Consider the following 20,702-nt stretch of genomic DNA (forward strand, 5'->3'; position numbering starts at 1 on the left):
GGCCCTATGTCTGCCCCGAGTGTGGCATGGAGTTTGTCCAGATACACCACCTCAGACAGCACGCCCTCACTCACAAGGTACTGGCAGCGCACGCCCTCGCACTGAAGGTACTGAAACTCCAACGATACGCCTGATTTGTGCTCCACTCTGTTATGTCTTAAAAAGTAAAAACCCATCACGTAGTAGTGCTAAAAGTTCACGAAGTATTTATTTAAAATGAGAGAGAAAGAAAAAAATCATTCATGAGATAAAAAGCATACCGAGTGTAACCTTATAGACCTTATAGAAAATTGAGGGTTATATCGCACACTATGCCTAACAGCCTTTTTCCAAAACCAGTTGCTGTGTAAACACAGCCTTCAAAGCTCTTGGTTCTTTGTCTGGTGCCTCTCAACCCCCCACTTGCATGTGTTTTGTGTTGCGACTCGTACGTAGACCAACTTCCCTTTATGTGCAATGAATCATTCAATGTCTTCTTCTCCATTTCATGACCACAGTACATTCTGTGTTTTAGTATATCGAAAAATTTGCTTCATACCTCAATGATGGTGCCGTTACTTTGTGTTTGTTAAAAATAAACTTAAAGCTACAATCCAGAACTTACTTTAATGAATACAATGTTATGTTAACCAATCTGTATGGTAGAGTATGTTAATACAATTGTATTAACATACGCAAACATGATTGGAGGAGGTCTCCAGCTACTCTTCCATTGAGAAATGTCTACCTGGTGTCAGGTAGGACACCTACTGATAATGTCAGTAAAGTTACTCAAAGCAGATGGTGCACCGCATTGGACACTTGACGGGCCGCCACCTTAATCCCATTTAGACCTGAGGCCGATTCTAAAAACGCCTTCTAAATCCTGACTTTAGCTTTCTGAAAAATGTATTCAAAAATGTAAAACATGTTATGTTGCTATTTACCGTACATACCAACAACAACACAAAAAGGGGTTCCTGGATTGAAAGGTATTATAACGTATTGGTGTTCCAGGTCTAAATGGGTTGTTGTAGTTCGGACATAAAACTTAAGGATTGTAGCTTTAAAATAATGTATGTCCAAACGTATACGTTTACTTCAGCTATTGTTAAAGTTGCTTCTCCCCCGCATCTCAACACTTGGTGGAGCTAATGTGACCTATATGAGTTTGACATAAAGCCAATATGCAAATCCTCACTCACCTCATTGTTTCCTCTGTTGTATTAATGAGTGTGGGTCACTCTGTGGCACTTCTTCCCATCTGTTAAAAGACAGTGACATGCATTTGTTTTCATATTTGTGGTACTTCTGTGTGTTATTCCCTTTTATGACTCATTGTTTATTCTGTTTTAACCAAATGCAAATGAAAGAGAGAAAAAAAAATCAAAACAAATTACTTTAAAAAGTAACTCCCAAATACTTTTGTCTCCCTAGGGTATGAAAGAATTCAAGTGTGAGGTGTGTCAAAGGGAGTTCACTCTGTCTGCCAACCTGAAGAGGCACATGTTGATCCACGCCAGCGTGAGGCCCTTCCAGTGCCACGTCTGCTTCAAGACATTTGTCCAGAAACAGACCCTTAAAACTCACATGATTGTTCACCTGCCGGTCAAGCCTTTTAAATGCAAGGTAAGGACCTGACCGCATGTAGATCTCAGTCCAGGTGAGACTCCTCATGTAATTGAGCATGTGGACTGACCTGTCCCTTTTCCCTCGTTGCCTCTTAGGTGTGCGGGAAATCTTTCAACAGAATGTACAACCTCTTGGGCCACATGCATCTCCATGCGGGCAGCAAACCATTCAAGTGTCCTTACTGCAGCAGCAAGTTCAACTTGAAAGGCAACCTAAGTCGACACATGAAGGTCAAACATGGCATCCTGGACACCTCGCTGGATCACGGTGAGGAACGCTGAATGAAAAGTCCATAGCTACCTTTGAAACGATTAATTTCCACGATGACATTTGCGTGGGTACGCATGTCTAATTTATTTTAGTTGGACTCCTCTGCATACTTCATATTGCATTATTGTCACTCAGTCGGCCCCTAATGCACTTTGACTCAGCATGTACTGTAATCTACTGGCCTGAGTGTTTTGGTGCTTCCCTGTCACTCCCTCACTGTGTGTTTAGTAAATATAGCAGAGCCTGGATTAGACATGCCTGTCTCTATCAGTGGACAGTGATATGGAGGCACTGGAGGAGGTGCAATCAACGGACTCTCCTCAATGAGGCCATGTATCTGTAGGAAGGACTCACTGTGTGTATCTGAAGACATGGTGGGCTAATATTTGTGCATCTACACCTTCTCCCTCAGAAGCACCCCACGACGGTGAGAGCCAGGACGACTATGAAGACGACAGCTTCGAATTCAGCGAGCGAGAGAATCGGGCGAGCAACAACACACCAGAAATCGCTAAACTGTCTGAAATAGAGTACTACAGCAGCTATGCGAAGGGCGGCGGGCGCTATAACACTGCATGAATTATTAAAATGACCCCTAAATTGAGTATAAGAATGAACTTATAAGAATATAGGGGATTGTGTTATTTTTGCTGTTTAAGGCATAGTGCTGGAATTGATCTTCAAGGGCATGAAGTCATCCAGCAAATTCTGCACATTCGTATGCACTGGAATCTCCTCATTTGCCATAGTCTGGAATTGTAGACTTCCTTCCTAATTGCCCATATTTTTCACCACAGCAACCTGCAAATCTACTGAAACAACATAAGGAAAGTGTAGATTCACAAAATAGGGGAAATTATTTTTAGGAGGGGAAAAACATCTATTGTCATTTGATTAATAATAGAAACATGCTCAGAGCCTAAAATGTAAAGCATATTTTATAGCTTATAGAACAATAGACAAACAAATAAAAGCATATGGTGACAGCATGATGCACTTACTCATTCAGACAATCCCGCGCTTTCAAGCAAGTCTGTTGGGTTACATTGATGTCACATTTCAACAGGGTAAGAGAAGTGAGCAAGTCTTCATATTCATTTCACTTGCCAAAGCTTATCCGGTTGCTGAGGTTAATGTACTTACAATTTTATCACTTTATGTTTGTACTGTGACAAGTTGAAAATGGCAGGTTAAGGTCTAAAAGACTACCTAAATTCCATAGGATTTGCAATTCAAGTTTTGTTGTATTTTATTGTACAGAATGTATCAGTCCTGGATGTTGGCTGGTACTGTGATCAGTGCATTGCACTGAGGGCCACAATATGTGAGCAGTCTGTTTTTCTTAAGTTCCTGCATTAGCAAGCATCACTCTGTATTGATCTCTAGTCTATGAATGTAATTGTTGCTGTGGAATGTTTAAGATGCTAATGAAAAGGAAAAAAAATCAAAATACATTTTTAATTGTAGACCCCTTTACCAAAGAATTGGATTTACCTTTTTACCAAATCCTGCAGCTAACGGCAGCAGCAGTGACTTTGCCTCAATGTACCAAGTTGGGACGTTGGACTTCATGGGGCCCAATTGCAGATCTCACATAATTGCATTTAGGTTGGCCCTCCCACCCATTTGTAGATTTCTTCAAAAGATTACCACAGAGAACAGACTGTGGCACTGCTTCCCTTTCGAGAACCCTGTCTATGTATGTCCCATCTAGGCCTGCACAGGACAGACGGCAACATTTTTCAAAAAACAAAACAATGCAAACCTTGCATTCTTATTGCAGTCCTGGTTTCTGTGGATGAATTTCAACAAGAACTGTCCCAAAAACTTTGGACAGAAATATTAAGTGCCCCTGTGTGTCTGCGAGAGCATGCCATCCATCAAGCTGTACTCTGGTCCAAAGTGATGAACGACAACCTCCCAACATGTGACAGGGCCGTGGACCTCACGGAAAATGATTTGGGAAATGCTCAATATATTCAGTTTCCCAGCGCTTAGCTTTTCAAACATATAGCTCTGCAAACAAAGTATCGATTTGCAAATGTTGATAGAGCGCATTTAATGTGAAATGCGAATTTTTGTGAATTCTTCCGCTTATATGTTCATCCCATCAGTTTTAGTGATGATACAAAGGGGAACTACACCATGTTCAGCTTCAATGGCTTTCTATATCGTTAGACAGTGTGGATATAATGTTGATAGAAATGTATGTACAATGTTGTGTACCAGACAACTGTAAAATAATAAATTTATTTACCTTTAAAAAGGCTCACCTTTCATTGTTTTTTTACTTAATTCAGCAGAAGAGCGGTTCAAACAAGGGAGATTTATTGGCAATTAAGCTCGACATGGGCTTCAGTCTTATCAAAGGCATAATTCAGCTATTTGAATACAGTACTTGACATTACAAAAATAACCATGGCAATAAGGAGCAAAAAAGGAGTGAAGATTGGCAGGTGGAACAACATCTCTCAACTGCAGAACAATTTAAGAAGTAAGCTACGCGATTCTGTATCTACACAGTAGTAGTAGGTTTTTCTTATCCTTCAGTTGCAATGCATGTGGTTTTCTTGACCTTTTAAGTTAAAAATGAGGTACAAAAACAGGACAACAGTATTGTCATTTCCAGGCTAGCTGGACTCTTTCAAGTCCTTCACTTGCCGAGGGCTTTGTCCAGATTGTTCTTGATGGCGTCCAGGAAGTCTGAGGTGTTGACGTAATGCTCGTTCAGTTTGCAGCTGAGAAGACAAGACAGGACAAGGGAAATCAGACTACAGAAAACTCAGTTCCCGTTTTCAAAAAGCATTCAACTATTCAATGATTCATTGTCCTGCAGGTTATATGTGAATATACAAAGTTGCTAAGAGTATACAATCTTTTTTTAGTTGAATTAAAGGTTAGAGCGCTTACTTGGGCAGGCCGTGGATGCAGCCTGCAAGGTCCTTGGTCATAACACCACTTTCCACGGTCTCAACACAGACCCTCTCCAAAGTCTGAGAGAACCTGCAAGGAGAAAAAAAAACATAAAAATGAGCACACATCACTTATATTAGCATGTCTGAGCAAACAATGGTAGATAATTTTTTTAATGGTTTATAGATCCCTTACTTGATAAGGTCAGGGTTGCCATCAAGTTTCCCCCTATGCTCAAGGCCCCTGGTCCAGGCAAAGATGCTGGCAATGGGGTTGGTGCTGGTCGGATTTCCCTGAAGATAGACAGGATGATTCAATCAAGCAATTCATTCAACAAGCTATCACAAAGACAACCATGGATACAAGGCATAAAGATGAAGCTTTTTTTTTATCCTTCCTTGTTGCCAGCTAAGGTCGATTACAATTTTCACCACCAGATGTCACTGAAAGTACACGGATAACTGGTGAAACAAGGCACATTCATTTAATTTCCCCACTGCACAGTCCTAGATTGATATTAAATAGCAAATAGAATACCTTCTGGTGCTCGCGGTAGTGCCTGGTCACAGTGCCATGGGCAGCTTCAGCCTCGACTGTCTTGCCATCAGGGCAAATAAGAACTGATGTCATCAGTCCCAAGGAGCCGAAACCTAAAAGAACCCCACAAAAAAAAAAAGATGTTAATCTACAACATATTGCCCAATATAAAACATATTTATTTTTGTTAAATAAGCTAGAAGCTATACAATTCCCTGGTGGCAATGGCTTCTTATTAACCCATTAAGACCTGAGGCAGATTGTACAAATGCCTTCTAAATCAGTAGTTCTTAAACTTTTTCGAACACTTTCAGGATTTTTCGAAACGATTCAAAAATAGCAGATGTACGAGTTCGCAGCGTGGCACTAAGTGACGCTCTGTGAGCTTGTATATTTGCTATTTTTTAACACATTGGGTGCCAGAGGTTTATTAAAATATTATACGTTGAGTGCCTGCATTTCTTCCATCCACTTGCGTTATACGTTTCGTGCTGTAGCAGCCCCGACGCGGAAGTGCATGTAAACAAAGCGTGCGTGCGAGACGGCGGAGGGTCCCGACTAACGCCTGGAACAATAATATTTCTAACGCGATCCTCCATTGCAGCGTGATCGCCGATCGAAAACGGCTCGTTTCCACCACGTTAAAAAGAAATGGAGATATTAAGCTTTTAGTCAAGGAGATAACATTGAAAACGCCGACCGGAAGGATTTTTGACATGGAGCCAGATCCAGCCTCTTCTTCTCAGAAACTCCTTGGGTGATGTCAAAGTTTCGTTTTAGCGCCCCACGTGGCCCACATGTATAAAAATAGAATTGGGTCAAAAACGGTCCGGACCGTTTTCGGCACTTCTCGTTTGGATCCTCAAAAACGGTCCGGACCGTTTTTGGCATTCAATGTGTTAATACCCAAAGCAAAAATCTTAAAAAATGTGTTGCTTTCCCGGTTTTAAAGGGGTTAAGAGGCTTTAATGTCAGTTTGAGAGCATCTCACCCTGAGCCAGGATGTCGGACTGGACATCTCCATCGTAGTTCTTGCAGGCCCACACAAAGGCTCCAGAGGACTTCAGTACTTGGGCCACCATGTCGTCAATGAGTCTGTGTTCATACCAGATCTTCAGCTCGTCAAACTGTGGTTTGTAGTTCCTGTCAGACACAAAGCATATCCACTTGAAATGTGTCACAGCGACCAGAACATGATAGTAAAAACATATCAACCAAGTCCTGCAGTGGCACCTTGATATTATAAGAATATATGCCTGTTTGTGCAGATTACAGGCACAAACAACATAAAATAACATGAATGGAAGGGGAAAATGACAGATTGATCGATAGGGGGTGCTATAATAAACATTGACAGTGGCTAAGCTCTTTGATTGATTAAAAAAAAAAAATAGCAAGTTTGGGATTTGGGAAACAGTACAGTAACAAAAGCTATGCTAAAAGGATAACACAAAAAGACCCAGGGGGCTTGTTTCCCTTTGTACACTGTGCTCCATTTGTGGAGCGGTGACACTTGTTTTCCTCTACAATTTGTTTTCCTCATTCCTAGTCATTCAGGGCCAAGATGGAAAGAAAGATCAGTTTGAAAAGTTTGTTAAAAATAAATAAACTTACTTTTGAAAGATATCCTCGAAGATGTCCTTGAATCTACCATCATAGGCTTTGAGAATTGTGTTCTTGGTGCTCATGTACAGAGGCCACTTCTTGGCGATGGCATACTGGAAGCATGCGTGAGCAAAGCCAGTAATAGACTGTAGGAGAGAAAAACGGGGCAAAAGGTTACGAGGGTGGAAGGCCACACGAGTAATACAGGGGTTAACAACCTTTTGTGTCTGGGCCAGGCTAGACCACATATATACACTGTACCATTAGCTGACACGTCCATTTCCCATAGACAGGTTGAAAGTCCCAGTGAACAGTTTGACCTCTACTGTTGTAAAATCAAACAAACCGTTGCCTTGATATCCGCAAACAAAACAGTGGTTAGGCAGGATCAAATGAGGTGAGTGCACCCTCAGTTTCATGGAACGCTACAGACAACATTGACACCACGTGCAGGCTATACTCCTTCCATGCATGCTGATCAAGTTACCCAGAAGCAGGTTTTACATTGCATTTACAGAAAGGTAACTGAGCAAATATGAACTTAAAACCAGCTTTAATAATTGGATTATTAATAAGTAGATACAAATTTATGAATGTTGTACTTTCAACAGACCATGTCCGTTTGCTAGATGCCTAAAAATGACAGTATCTTAATTATCGATTAATAATATCTAAAGTGCACAACAGGTCATAATGCGATGTGCTGAGAGCTTGTAGATCGGCTATTTTCGCTATTTTTGAGCGACAGCGTAGTATAAAAGTATAAAATAAGTGGTTAATTGATCTTAAAATCATTAATTGATCTTAAATCATGGCTTCAATTATCTACTAACTGGACTTGGATAAACCCATAGCCCCCTTGGATATAGATGGCTCACTCCTTCGGTGTGCTTTTGTTAAGTCGCCTGTCCTGTGTGTACTGTTTTGTATTGTACATTAGCATTTAATTATTGTGTTCTTGTACAGTGTTTGTATAGTCTGTTGGGTGTTTGTTGTATAATGGGAACACAATAGAAACAAGCTTTGGCTTTTTTGTGATGAATACATTTTGGCACTTGGTGATACTGCGCTTTTAACTGTTGCCAATAAAGTATTCTATCCATCATCATAATTGAGTTCATTATAAGAAATAAATCAATATATAAAAAGATCACACTTCTCAATTGCTCGATTGATAAAAAAAAAAGTTATCAATAGAACAATCGCTAAGAAGATATCTGATAGCTGCAGCCCTAATTTTCTTCAGTAGAATCTTATTATGAAAAAAATAAAACCCACTCACATCATCTGTGTTGTACATGCCCATTCCACAGCCACCGGCGGGGAAATCATACACCTCCCACTCCTTGCCTGCGCTGCCATCAGTAGGTGTGAAGATCATCTTGAATTTGCCCGGCTGGTCAACAACAAAGTCTGTGGCTCTGTACTGTAGCGTCGAGGGAACAATTAATGACTTGTCTTTTGCAATTCGAGGAGAAAAATGGTGTTGATATCAATGTTCAACAAGCCTGGCTGTTGCACAACCTACAGAAAATCTCATCTAGACGGATCTGACCTGATCGCCAAATGCATGTCTGCCAATGACGATGGGCTGTGTCCAACCAGGAACAAGCCTGGGAATGTTCTTGCAAATGATTGGTTCACGGAAGACCGTGCCATCCAGGATGTTCCTGATGGTTCCATTGGGACTTTTCCACATTTTCTTCAAGCTGAACTCTAAAAATAAGAGTTACAAGAGTGACACAAAAACATGTCAGACTGGTATCGTCTGGTACAATTTTCATGTGGACATGTTTTCGAAACTGGCTGCTAATGATTACATGTCAAACAACACCAACGACAGCTTCAAAGAGGAAAACCTTATAAAAAAGTAATTAGTAAAGGAAAAAACATAATTTGCCTTTAACCACTTTAACCCCGTCGTTGGAATTTGGGCATAGGTGATTAAATAGCAGTTGTGCAAGCCCGCAAAATTGGCTATTTTTTAAATAGTTTGGAATTTCACAATTATTTGTACAGTAAGTGGTTAACCCATTAACTCTTTGACTGCCAGAGTATTTTCATAAAGTACTCCCCCATTGCCAGCAATTTTCGAGTTTTTTTTATTTTTATATTTTGAAAATTTTCATGAAAATAATTGATCAGACTGTTTTATAAAGACGCAGCACAAATCCGCCACTAGAGAGCAGCACATGACAGCCTGATCAGCTCCTGGGGTCACTGTTACCCTTCTTGAGCGATTAGACAGGGAAAAACATGACGGAAGTGACGTCGTCCCAGATTGTTTTGATCACCAAAATTACGATGTGATACACGACGGCGATGACTGATCGTCACCCAGACCATAGATTATAGAAGAGAATCTGTCCGTTTGTCTGTCATACCGTGTGAAAAACCGTTTGTTTACCTATTCTTGACGAAAATGACTGGGGGAAAATAATCAAAAACCGGAAACGGAACCCAGGACATGAAACCGGATGCAGATATGGGTGAAGTAAGTGGAACTCGAGAATAACATTGGATTTTAAGCAGCATAGCGCGATCAGAGATTAAACAATGAACGCAAATCCAACGCGTCAAAGGCGTGGGTGGATTAAGTAGTAATTGACGCGTTTTCGAGTCAATGGCGTTTATAGAGTTAAGACCCGAGGACAATTCTACAAATGTCTTATAAATCTAAAGTTTTCTGAAAAACGTATGTTGCCATGTCGGTAGTGCTCAACCCTCTTCACGTCAGGGACCCCCCCAAAACATTAATGCATTTGGCCACGGACCCCCCCCCCCCCCCCCCCCCGGTCCGTCAAAATATTTTGTTCCAGGGACCCCCAGAAGCAAAGACTTGAGTTAAAAATGTTCGCTTAAAAAAAAAACATATTTTATATGTATATATATTATATACACACAAAGATTTGCAGAGTTTCATGATTTTTCAAAAATGGCAGATCTACAAGCTCATAGCGTGGCACAAAGTGACGCGCTATGAGCTTGTATATCTGCTATTTTTGAATAGCCAAAGTATAAAATAATGGTCAAAGTGGTTAAAAATCTAAAATGACAGATTGCTTTCTCGGTTTCAATGGGTTCAAATGTTATTCAAGACCTATAACTCTGTCCTCGTCGGGTGTGATGGTGGCACACTTCACAGCCACGTTGTACTTCAGGGTAGCCAGGGCCGAGTCGATGGTGACCTGGTCATCCGTCTGGTCACGGTACGGCAGACCCAGATCATAGTACTTCAACTCAACATCGACGTTAGACAGGATGAGCTGAAAGAACACATAATGAGAATATCAGAACCCATGCATGCTTTACTCTGGAAATAGGACTACACACAGGAACACTCCTGTCAAAGAAGCTATGTTTAGCCAGGTTTCCCAACACAGCCGAACACACTGTACTCCAGGGACAATAGGAGTCAAATCATTCTTTTAATGAGGTGCCAGATCTACTCCTGTAGCGGTACCTACAGGAGTAGGTACCAAGTATCAAGTACGAAAAATAACAGTCTGTAAAACTCTTAAGTATAGGGGATATTATTAACCGATATATTACCAATGCATAATAATTGTCTATTCATTGTGTGATACGTTTTCTAGCTATACCATATTTACATCATTTTAACAATACATTCATCCTAAAATGACAACAAAAACTAAACATCACATTGACTGATATCATCCCTAGTATGATCCATGTTTCGTCCCAAACCAACACACCATCTGCTCTCTCCAAAGGCAATCAGCCGGCCCCTGAGTGAAACCTCACACAAAACCCATCCCCCACATCATACATAATCTCACTGCCATCAGCCGCACACACACACACACACTCATTCACTCACTCCCCATCTACGTTGTCAGTCGGTGATATAAAAATAGACGAGTCAGACAGTGTGGGCCGGTCTTGCCCCAAGGCAGGCAGGCAGACACACACACACACACTAATGTTTGTATGTTCACGTTCCCCCTTCAGTTAACACTTCCGAACCTTTTCTTTGATGAACTCCCAGATGATCCTGGTCATTTCATCACCATCCATCTCCACCACTGGCTGGGCCACCTTGACGCGTTTGTCGACATCTGTCATTCGTAAAGAAGAAGACAAAGAACAGACTTTTATATTACTATCCTATGGGGAACAAAAAACAGTTGCCCTGGGACCAAAATGGTAGCTTCATCACTATGATCATATTCTACTGCATTTTTCGTCAGGAAAAGATCCCTTTGGTCTGTTAACTACAGAGTTCCTTCTATGATTATGGACTTCCAAATTGGACAGTGCGTCTCAAAAGAGAGTTCAACACCATATTATTACCTCCCACTTCCATTATACAATGTGGACTCTTAATGTGTTAAAGCTAACATTTGGGTGTACTAATTCAATGTCACAGGATTAGAGTGGACTAAATTACAGATTTGTTTTTGTTTTTTTACTTTCAAACTTATTTGTAGTACCAGTCAGATCTGCTTTCATTCAACTGCAAGATGCAAAGAATCAAGTGACTTTCTGGCCTCCCAGCCAAGTCAGTGGGCTCCAGCAACATATTCACTGAATATTAGTATTGAGTAGTGTCTGAACAAAATGGCGGAACACATTGGAAATGTACATGACCGACATTACATTTAGTGAAAAAAAATACTGTTTAATTCATATGAAATAAGATAGCATGGACCCATGTGCGAGCTTAAGAAGACACTCAACCTTTAACAGTGTCTATCAAGCCTTGGTAGCACCTGTCAAAATACACTCAGTTCAGTTCCCATGCTCTTGGCTAGACACGTGGTCCCCGTCAGCTGGAGGTACATGGTGGATCATTGAAAGTAACCCTGAGGTCAGGACAGATTTATTCATGTAACGTTAGATTCCCCTGTAACCAATTATGGCACAGTACACAGCCTCTGTGATAATGGCTTACACAGATTGCTTTGTATAGAGTAGTCTTGGTCCACTATTCCCCAGGACAAAAATCGAACGTAAACCTTATCAAAAGTAAGATTTCTTTCTTCAGGTTCATCTTGCGGGACAATGACATTTTATAGTCTCTTCTCAAGCAAACAATATTGGAATTCTTCTTTGGCTGCCGAGTACACAAGATTGTGTGTCGTTCTTAGAAGCAGTGTTTTACTGAAAGCAGTACCAACACCAATTAAAAAAGAAGAGCTCTGTAGTGTAGAATGAGATCGAGCCAGTGTTGGTCTAACCCTGGTTGGTTTCTGGACAATATAACCTAAAATGTAATCACTCACAATATGAATGTACTGTGTCAATGTGAGCATTATATTTTTGATATAATCTTTACTAGTACATTTTCACAATAACCAGTCCACATGAATGCGTTATTTGACTTCACACAATTTTAGTCGTCGGTGTCCGGAAACATACCGGAAATGTTTTAGAAAATGTTTTACTACACCAGATTTAAAAACCTTGTCAAAAGCAGATTTTTTTTGGAAGGTGATTATGAGGTAGGTGTAGGTCTGAATGACTGAATATATGTGTGAATATAGACCTAACTATGATAGATATTCACCTCTTGACAGCCACTGACAGTCTACTGCAAGGCATCATGGGTAAGAGTCATTTCACAGCTGTCATTGGTCATCATTTCAGAATAGTCCTACCTTAAATCTGCACAACAAGACATTCACTCTCACAATTAATGTGATAGAGGGGGAGGGGAGTGCACTCAGTGCAGGAGAACTAGTCAAGTCAAGTCAAGTCACCTTTATTTATATAGCACATTTAAAAACAACAGCAGTTGACCCAAAGTGCTTTACAATCACAATAGCATAGCCTAATAAAAATACAGCAAAAATACAGCATAGTTAAAGAAACATAAAGCAATACCTAAACAAAAACACCAAAGATAGGAGAACATAAAAGTAATACAAAAAAGAGGAAAAAAAACATTCAATGGCCATAAGTTAAGAATGCCCTCAGACTGAGCTGAAGGCAATGGAGAAGAGGTGGGTTTTTAGGGTGGATTTAAAACTTTCAATGGTGGAGCTGGATTTAATGTGCAATGGTAAATTGTTCCAGAGTGCGGGCGCAATAGCAGAGAAAGCCCGGTCACCTTTCGTTCTAAGGTTTGTTGGGGGAATGTCGAGGGGCATTTGGGAAGATGACCTAAGAACTCTGAGGGTAGGAGGTGCAGAAAGTAGGTCAGAAATGTACTGTGGCGCAAGGCCATTTAAGGCTTTAAAAACAAAAAGTAAAATTTTAAAATCAATGCGATATTTTACTGGTAACCAGTGCAGTTGGGCCAGACTAAGTTACAGCCAACTAAGTTACATAACATGTAATGTTGATTTCATCAACAAACTGGATGCCGGAGGACTGTTTTAAACAAAGTCATGCAGGCTCCCCATAGCAACTGGGCATTTGTTGGGGATACGGTAGTAATAGTATGTATTTAACCACTGTCACCCTGGCGTTCCCATTTTAACTCTTATTTATTTTTAGAAAATTGCATAAATAGCAGCTCTACAAGCTCATAAGTAACATGCTTGTAGATCGGCTAATTTCACTTCATAAAAGAAAATATAGGGCTTAAAGGGATATTTCACTTTCAAAAAAACTTTTGGTGATTTTATCGTCTACTCAGGCTTTTGTGAACACCCCAGACAGTTTTTAAGTTGCTTGATTCAATATTTAGATATTAGATATTCATTTTATCAGACACGCCCCCTTCCTATACAAACCCATTGTAACTTCAAACTCCATTTTTAACATGTTAGATTCATCAAAAACACCCGTCCTTGGTTCTGGTGACTCATACCGCCCCCCTAATACGCGAGGGGGCCGTGTTTTTTCAATTACTTTTTTCATTTATTTTAAATATTTTTTTGGGAAAATGAAAAAAATAAAATACAATAAAAAAAATAATAAAATTAATGAAAATAATTCTTGGAAAAACACGGCCCCCTCACCCATTAGGAGGGCAGGGTGAGTCACCAGAACCAAGGACGGGTGTTTTTGATGAATCTATCATGGTTAAAATGGAGTTTGAAGTTACAATGGGTTTGTATGGGAAGGGGGCGTGTCTGATAAAATGAATATCAAATATCTAGATACTGAATCGAGCAACTTAAAAACTGTCTGGGGGGCTCACAAAGGCTTGAGTAGATGATAAAATCACCAAAAGTTTTTTTTAAAGTGAAATATCCCTTTAAGTATAGCTAGAATTAAAAAACAGATTGATGCAGTCAACAGAATGATACATTATTCTGGCTGATACCCTTTTAGCAACAAGGGAAAGGGCTCTATGCATATGACTGGTTGGTTGTACCACTTTTATACACAGTTAAGGTTTTCATTTCAACCTGCTTACTGTAGCTTTTTGCATGATACGGGTGAGGCCCTGATTTGCCAGTTTCCAATATCAGCAGCATGAATAAACTCACCATCTGAGATGTATCACAATGATGCAACTCAGACGATGTGAAACAAATGACCCCACATCTCACTGTGTAGACTAGCATAGGTCATTTGCTGATCGCTGTAACTTTAGATCATGTGGAATATGTCAATCACAAGGAGCAAAATAAACAATCCATTTTAGTTTGTGCCCAATCTCTGAAAGGCATTTATTTCAAATGAGTTAGGACAGAGTGAAGGACAAATCCAAAACAAAAATGAGCGCTTCACTCTCTAAAGGTCATTAGGACAGCCCTTTACTGTCCTTTTCTGGTCAACAAACAACCTGAAACCACTTGACTTTTAAGCCTACCGAGTATTGCAGGGAACAAACTGAACAACTACTGTAGGTCACAGAAGTTCACCAAAGTCCACACAATCTAGACAAATGGTAAAAAAAAAAAGGAAGCTGTGGTGAAGCAGTCCATAATTAGATTAGATGCTGATTAGCCTTTACCTGGCCTTTCAAAAAGACCAGGTAACCAAGAGGTAGCATACTGAGAAGAAATATATATTTAAAAGGGGGCACTGAGGGGTTTGAGGGCATAATGAGAAAAGCTCCTGGCAAACGACCTGCAACAGTGCAACATGTGATGGGAATAAGGCACAGACAGATCTGCCACTCTGCCAGTCACAGCCATTACTTTTTGAAAATCTTAGTCATACACTGACACCTCATGTCATGCACTGACATTCTTTACTGTAGAGACGAATATGCTTCATTGATCGTTGCTGGTGATTTTATCCATATTGAGGGGTCGCACTGGACTTAACGTTTTTGTTCATACAGTGTGCATTGATTGCACTGACAATAGGCATTATATAATATGCGTAGCGGCTAGCCCAATAGAGTATGCGAATTTCCCCTTATAGGGCAAAGTAATGTAAGGAAAAGTAAAACCTCTGTCATATGCCTTATGTAAAACACAAGTTGGAACATGTTTAACGGCCCATATTTCCCACCAAGACAGACGTGATTAGATCCTTGCCAGATCAATGTTGTAATACTATGATCTCTTTAACTTTGGCTAGAATGACAAGGAGGACAGCAAGTCCCATTGTCCAGAAAATATGTGTCATGTAGTTTTAACACCGACAAAGCCTTTAAGCTATGCAGAGGCCATTTGTTTGGTCAATCTTTACAGTGACCGCCACACTGGACGATTATGAAACACTAGCGATAGCGAGGTGACTACAATGCTAAAAGGCACGTTTATTCAGAGACAGCTGGCTGTCAGTTGTCAACAGGGCAGTGCCCAAACACAGCGCCCTTCAATTGACCCAGCAATTTGGTTGAGCTCCAATTCTCCAAAGTCACGAAAGGGGGAGGGGGTACACACCATGGTGGTGGTGCTTGCAACACAAAGACTTTAACATTTTGATCAAAATTGTATGTCCCAGAGGCAGCGGTGGAAGAAGTACTTGAGTAAAAGTACAAAAGGTATGGGCATCAAGAAAAGTACCAAAAGTGAAAGTACTCATAAGACAGAACATCCCGTTTCACAAGTTATCATATGTCTAAAATGTATAAGAAATATTTTGAAAATAGCAGATCTACAAGCACGCAACATGTTGTGTACTTGTTGATTGGCTATTTGAAAATAGCTGAAGTTTAAAAAGGGCTGAAGTAATTAATGTATGTTTTGTAATAATTCAAGTAGTAACTAAAGTTTTCAAATAATTGTAATGGAGTAAAAGCACAATATGTCTCTGAGATGTAGTGGAGTAAAAGTACCTCAAAATTGTACTTATAAGTACAGTACATGAGTAAATGTACTTGAGTTACTTTCCTTATAAGTACAGTACTTGAGTAAATGTACTTGGGTTACTTTCCACCACTGCCCAGAGGTCCTGAGCTCCATACAACCTACAGAATAAGGTATATTATTACATTAACAAGACTCGAAAGTAAAGGACACCTGTGCACAATTCTCCAGTTTAACATTAATTAAAATAACGGTATTTAGCACGGAAATGTGATATATATATATATATTATATATATATAGTGCTGCTGGTGATATGCCCCAAATGGAAGATGTAAAGTAGGACAGTACACTTGTGGCGGCCATTACTCTCCTAACAGTCCCTCTTATACCCTGTAGCTGACCTTGTGGAAAAGTTTGCACTCACTTCGAAGAAAGAATGGCTTTTAAACAAATCCGTTTGAATGACTATATATGCACTAATGAACACTTTCTATTGTAACAGATCAACCTTATACCTACATATCATGCCAATATATAATATATTGTATGCATTTATGATGACTTGTACTAAGTACAGCGGACACATGAGGAGGACGTGCAGATGTCATTCAAACGCTGCCAGTATTGCGTGGCGTGGCATATGGATATTATTTTCGATAACTGGAAATGTAATGATTGATCAGTAAAAGTCAAAGCTCAAATGCTAAACGAGCTTTGGCATCCGCACTGAAGTCATCGTTACTTCGGTTCGGATGCGACGGTGAAGATTCTCTTGATTCTACTTCTGAGAAAAAGTCAGCAAACAAACCGCAGAAACTTCTCAACAAGGCGGACAAAGACAGCTGGCTTCATCTAGGCGCCTCTATCTTTTAACAGCCATATAGCCTGCCATATAATCATTATCTAGTCAAGTCATGGGGTGGCGGTTTGCGCGTCGTTTGACTGCAGATCAACATATATGACCGTATATAAGGGCTTTTAACGTTGCATTTGAGCACACCACCCGGGTTGTCTAGGTTGGATGATGCGCTGGTAGCTAACGTTAGCCGTTAAACTCAAGTGTTGCCATTTGTTGTGAGAGAAATAAGCAACTACGTCTAGGAGAACAAGTCCAAAAGAAGAAACTTTAGGGCACTACTAGGCCATTATGAGCAGTTTAAACTTATATTCTGTAGGCCTGTACATTGAAAATAAGCTCTCTGCGTTGAGAGCTTGTAGATCTGCCATTTAAAAAAAAAACTTTAAACTTCGAATAAAATGTGGAATATTTGGAAGATCAGATGGGGGTTAGGGACAAATACATATTAATTTGGGGGTCCATGACATGAAAATGTTTGAGAACCACTGGTTATAATAATAATTTAAAAAATTGGAAGCAAGCCTAAATAAGCAACTACACTTGAGAAACAAACCCCAAAAATTTGTACAAGCAACTTTACAGAAAAAGAAGACCGAAGTCGCTGACATGGCAACACTGCCGTTAAACTCCATCCTAGCACCGTGGATGGCTTATAGCAGCTGTGAGAACATACAGCTGATCAGCTATATAGTTTGAACTCACAGTTCCTTTGTTGTTGGAGAGTCTGACAAGTGTTTGCCGGGGCAGCGAGCACCGCAGGGTTCTTGCTGAGAGTTGCAGCAGACCTGCTGAGAGCGCTGAGGACCTTCAGGTATCCGGCCATGATGTCTTTAACCTGCCCGTGTGTCACTTGTTGCAGTGGATGGATATACTACTCGACAAAACACCGAGCAAAGAGGGGCCGAAACAGAGCCTGGCTACCGGGCAATATACTCAAGCACAACCCACTCTGTGCACGCTACGTCACAATAAATGGTTAGAGGAGGGATCAAACATCAGTGTTGCCAGAGTGTGGGAGAGACATAAGCAACTAGGTCTATGAAAACAAGCCCAAAAGAGGCCACATGGGCATAGGCTATTTTCAAAAAAAATCTTGGAATGTATTTTTTAAAATTTTAACATTACAGATCTTGAATGGGGGTCTCTGGCACAAAATGTTTTCAGATGGGGGTCCGCAGACAAATACAAATACATATTATTTTGGGGGTGACTTGAACATGTTTCAGAATCATTGGTTTAAACAACATTAGGAAACAAGCCCAAATAAGCAACTACACTTTAGAAACAAGCCCCCCCCCCAAAAAATGCAACCTGCAACTACCAATATTTATATTTACAGAAAAATAAGCCCAAAGTCGCTTATAATAAACCGACATGGCATCGCTGGATCAAACGTGCTGGCCCCAATCAGCACTGAGGAGAGGAGAGCAGAGCTTTCGGATTATTCTTCGCAGAAAATAAGCAGATCTACAAGATCGCAATGTATCGTGTCAGCCACGAGTTGTGATCTTGTAGATCGGCACGGCACATTTCCGCGCGCACAAATTAGGCTGTCTAGTCAAATCACGCGTCTAGACCAGGGTTTAATTTTTTATATATTTCTATAATTATGTCACAGAAATACCATAGCATAAATTATTAATTCCTTGCCATTAAATCACATGTAATGTTTACATTGTTGTCTTAATGTCATAATTGTAGCTACATGAGAAATAAACTCCATAGTGGTGTTATTGAAACATTGCTTGCTTTTATAACTTTATAACGTTTTGTATTGTAATCATTTTAAGTGAATTGAATTACAATGAAGCTAAACTACTCCTCAGTGGGCTTGGGGGCCCCTGGAATATCCTCAAGGACCAATGGGGGCCCTAGGGGCCCACATTGAGAACCATGTGGTCAAGACAACATGATCTGGATCTGATCACGTGATCTATGACAGTTGTACTGTAACACAACACAATTATTGAATTGAAAACATACCTCTTACTGAATATGTAAATATATGCACCGGAAGCAGTGGTCGTACACTAATAATCCGGTGCCTACTGTCTTATACTTATGAACTTGAGTTATTTTATTTGCATCGAAGTTGGAGAGCACAGCGCAGAGCCACGTTCCCAAGTACCAACTCTTTGGAGGCTTGCTATTTTTAGGTGGGGAGGGTTCTTGCCATACTGGGAGAAAGAATGGGAAGTGTGCAGTCATGTGTCAAACCTGGAGGTGAGCCAAAACAACCGAGCCAGCCCTCAACTCCAACCAGACAGGTCACCTCCGTCTCCATGTAGAGCACTACTAGAGGACATGAATGACAAACTACAACAAGCTACATAACATTTAAAAAATAAAACAATATGTTAGTTTTTTTTCACTAACATTTTTCAAACTTTAACATGTGTCTTCTTGATTCCTTGAGAGATGCACAAGTTCAACATTCTTAGACTATTTTGAAGGTCAACAAAGGTCAGGTGATTGTGTCCTCTTTATTACGCAACAGGGGTTGAACTTGAGAACCATGTGAAGAAAGTGCAGAGCAGCAGTAGGTATATCATGGCTGACAGGAAACAATGAATATGACATAATCTTATTATCTGAGTGTCAGCAACCTTTGAACCCTTGACTTGGAATGTAAACAGTCCCCATAATATTCCCCCCAGTGCCCCCGCCCCACCTTCACAGACAGTCTGGAACGCTATGAGAAGATATCACCAGATATCAGTAAGAAGATATCAGCATAATAAACTGCATAAGGTCAATGCTGGTAGTCCTTTTGTCTGGAGCCATTTCATATTAGACCCCAAGAAAATAATACCCTTTTATAATTTAAGAAGACCTTAATCTTAGTTAGCTATCTTTAAATGTTTATTAAACAAAAAAAAAACATTCTTCTAGAGGGGAAACCTGTTGTTTTGTTAACTTAGCATTCATTTGCCTAAATTATGAATTGGCATTAGTGAGCCTTGCCCTTGAGTACTTCGTGGGATAGAATGGGAGTAAACGTGAATGAACTAAGGGATTATCGAAAGTGGTCGCTGCCCCATCTGCTGGAATTCAGATCAATGCACATGAGAGACTGTGCTCCTGCCTCCTGCACGTACGGCGACCTCTGCTGGAGAATCAATGAAAATGGCTCAGTTTTGTGAACTAGATATTCAGTCTCATGCAAGTGTGAATAATATTATGATACTTTATTGGGTGGGGGGCACAGGTTAAAGGGATATTTCACTTTCAAATAAAATAAACCCTGGAATGTCCTTCTAATGCGTGAGGGGGCTGTGATTTTTCCATTACCCTTTTCATTTATTTTTTTATATATTTTGTTATGTTTATTTTAATTGAAAGTGAAATATCCCTTTAAGTTTTACTGCGATTAAATGACACAATATCTAGATATTAAACTGGCTTGAAACTATACAAGTCACATGAGCCAATAGGATTCATTTGTCTTGTTGACATCAGCGCGCTGAGCGCAGTCACTTCCCAGTGTTGCCATGTCTGCTTATTATAAGCGACTTTGGGCTTGTTTTTCTGTAAAGTTGCTTGTAAAAATTCGTAGTTGCAGGTTGCAGTTTTTGGGGCTTGTTTCTAAAGTGTAGTTGCTTATTTGGGCTTGTTTCCTTATGTTGTTTAAACCAGTGTTTCTCACACCCAAATTAATATGTATTTTATGACGTTCTGCATAGTAGTGTATATTTGTAATTGCGAACGCGGAAGGACCAAGTGGAGCTTACTATGTAACCCTGCTCAGGTTGTGGGTCTGTCTGTCTGTCTGTCTGTCTGTGT

At 40.2% G+C, this 20,702-nt stretch overlaps 2 protein-coding genes across 4 annotated transcripts in view; one reads left to right on the forward strand and one right to left on the reverse strand.

The window, feature by feature from the left end:
• znf710a (zinc finger protein 710a) overlaps positions 1–4,060 on the forward strand; it is a 7,973-nt gene extending 3,913 nt beyond the window's left edge. For 2 of the 3 annotated variants that reach the window (XM_080436970.1, XM_080436971.1), the window contains 4 exons: positions 1–107; positions 1,417–1,608; positions 1,707–1,878; positions 2,294–4,060. The exon at positions 1–107 is cut by the window's left edge and continues 1,438 nt beyond it. In XM_080436970.1, the coding sequence (XP_080293096.1) occupies positions 1–107; positions 1,417–1,608; positions 1,707–1,878; positions 2,294–2,460 (638 nt within the window). In that variant the 3' untranslated portion in view covers positions 2,461–4,060. The remainder of the gene's footprint in view (positions 108–1,416; positions 1,609–1,706; positions 1,879–2,293) is intronic. The other variant, XM_080436972.1, reaches the window with a different exon arrangement.
• A 132-nt stretch (positions 4,061–4,192) lies between these two features.
• idh2 (isocitrate dehydrogenase (NADP(+)) 2) lies at positions 4,193–17,833 on the reverse strand. Its single transcript, XM_080436973.1, has 11 exons — positions 17,622–17,833; positions 10,924–11,015; positions 10,037–10,202; positions 8,492–8,652; positions 8,219–8,362; positions 6,946–7,082; positions 6,323–6,474; positions 5,332–5,444; positions 4,990–5,087; positions 4,792–4,884; positions 4,193–4,619 (listed from the first exon to the last, which is right to left on the reverse strand). The coding sequence occupies exons 1-11, from the start codon at positions 17,740–17,742 to the stop codon at positions 4,535–4,537; spliced, it is 1,362 nt and encodes a 453-aa protein (XP_080293099.1). The 5' UTR covers positions 17,743–17,833; the 3' UTR covers positions 4,193–4,534.
• Between the last annotated feature and the right edge of the window lie 2,869 nt (positions 17,834–20,702).

Source organism: Gymnoscopelus braueri (assembly GCF_963280865.1).
Source record: "Gymnoscopelus braueri genome assembly, chromosome: 9".
Taxonomy (NCBI): Eukaryota; Metazoa; Chordata; class Actinopteri; order Myctophiformes; family Myctophidae; genus Gymnoscopelus; species Gymnoscopelus braueri.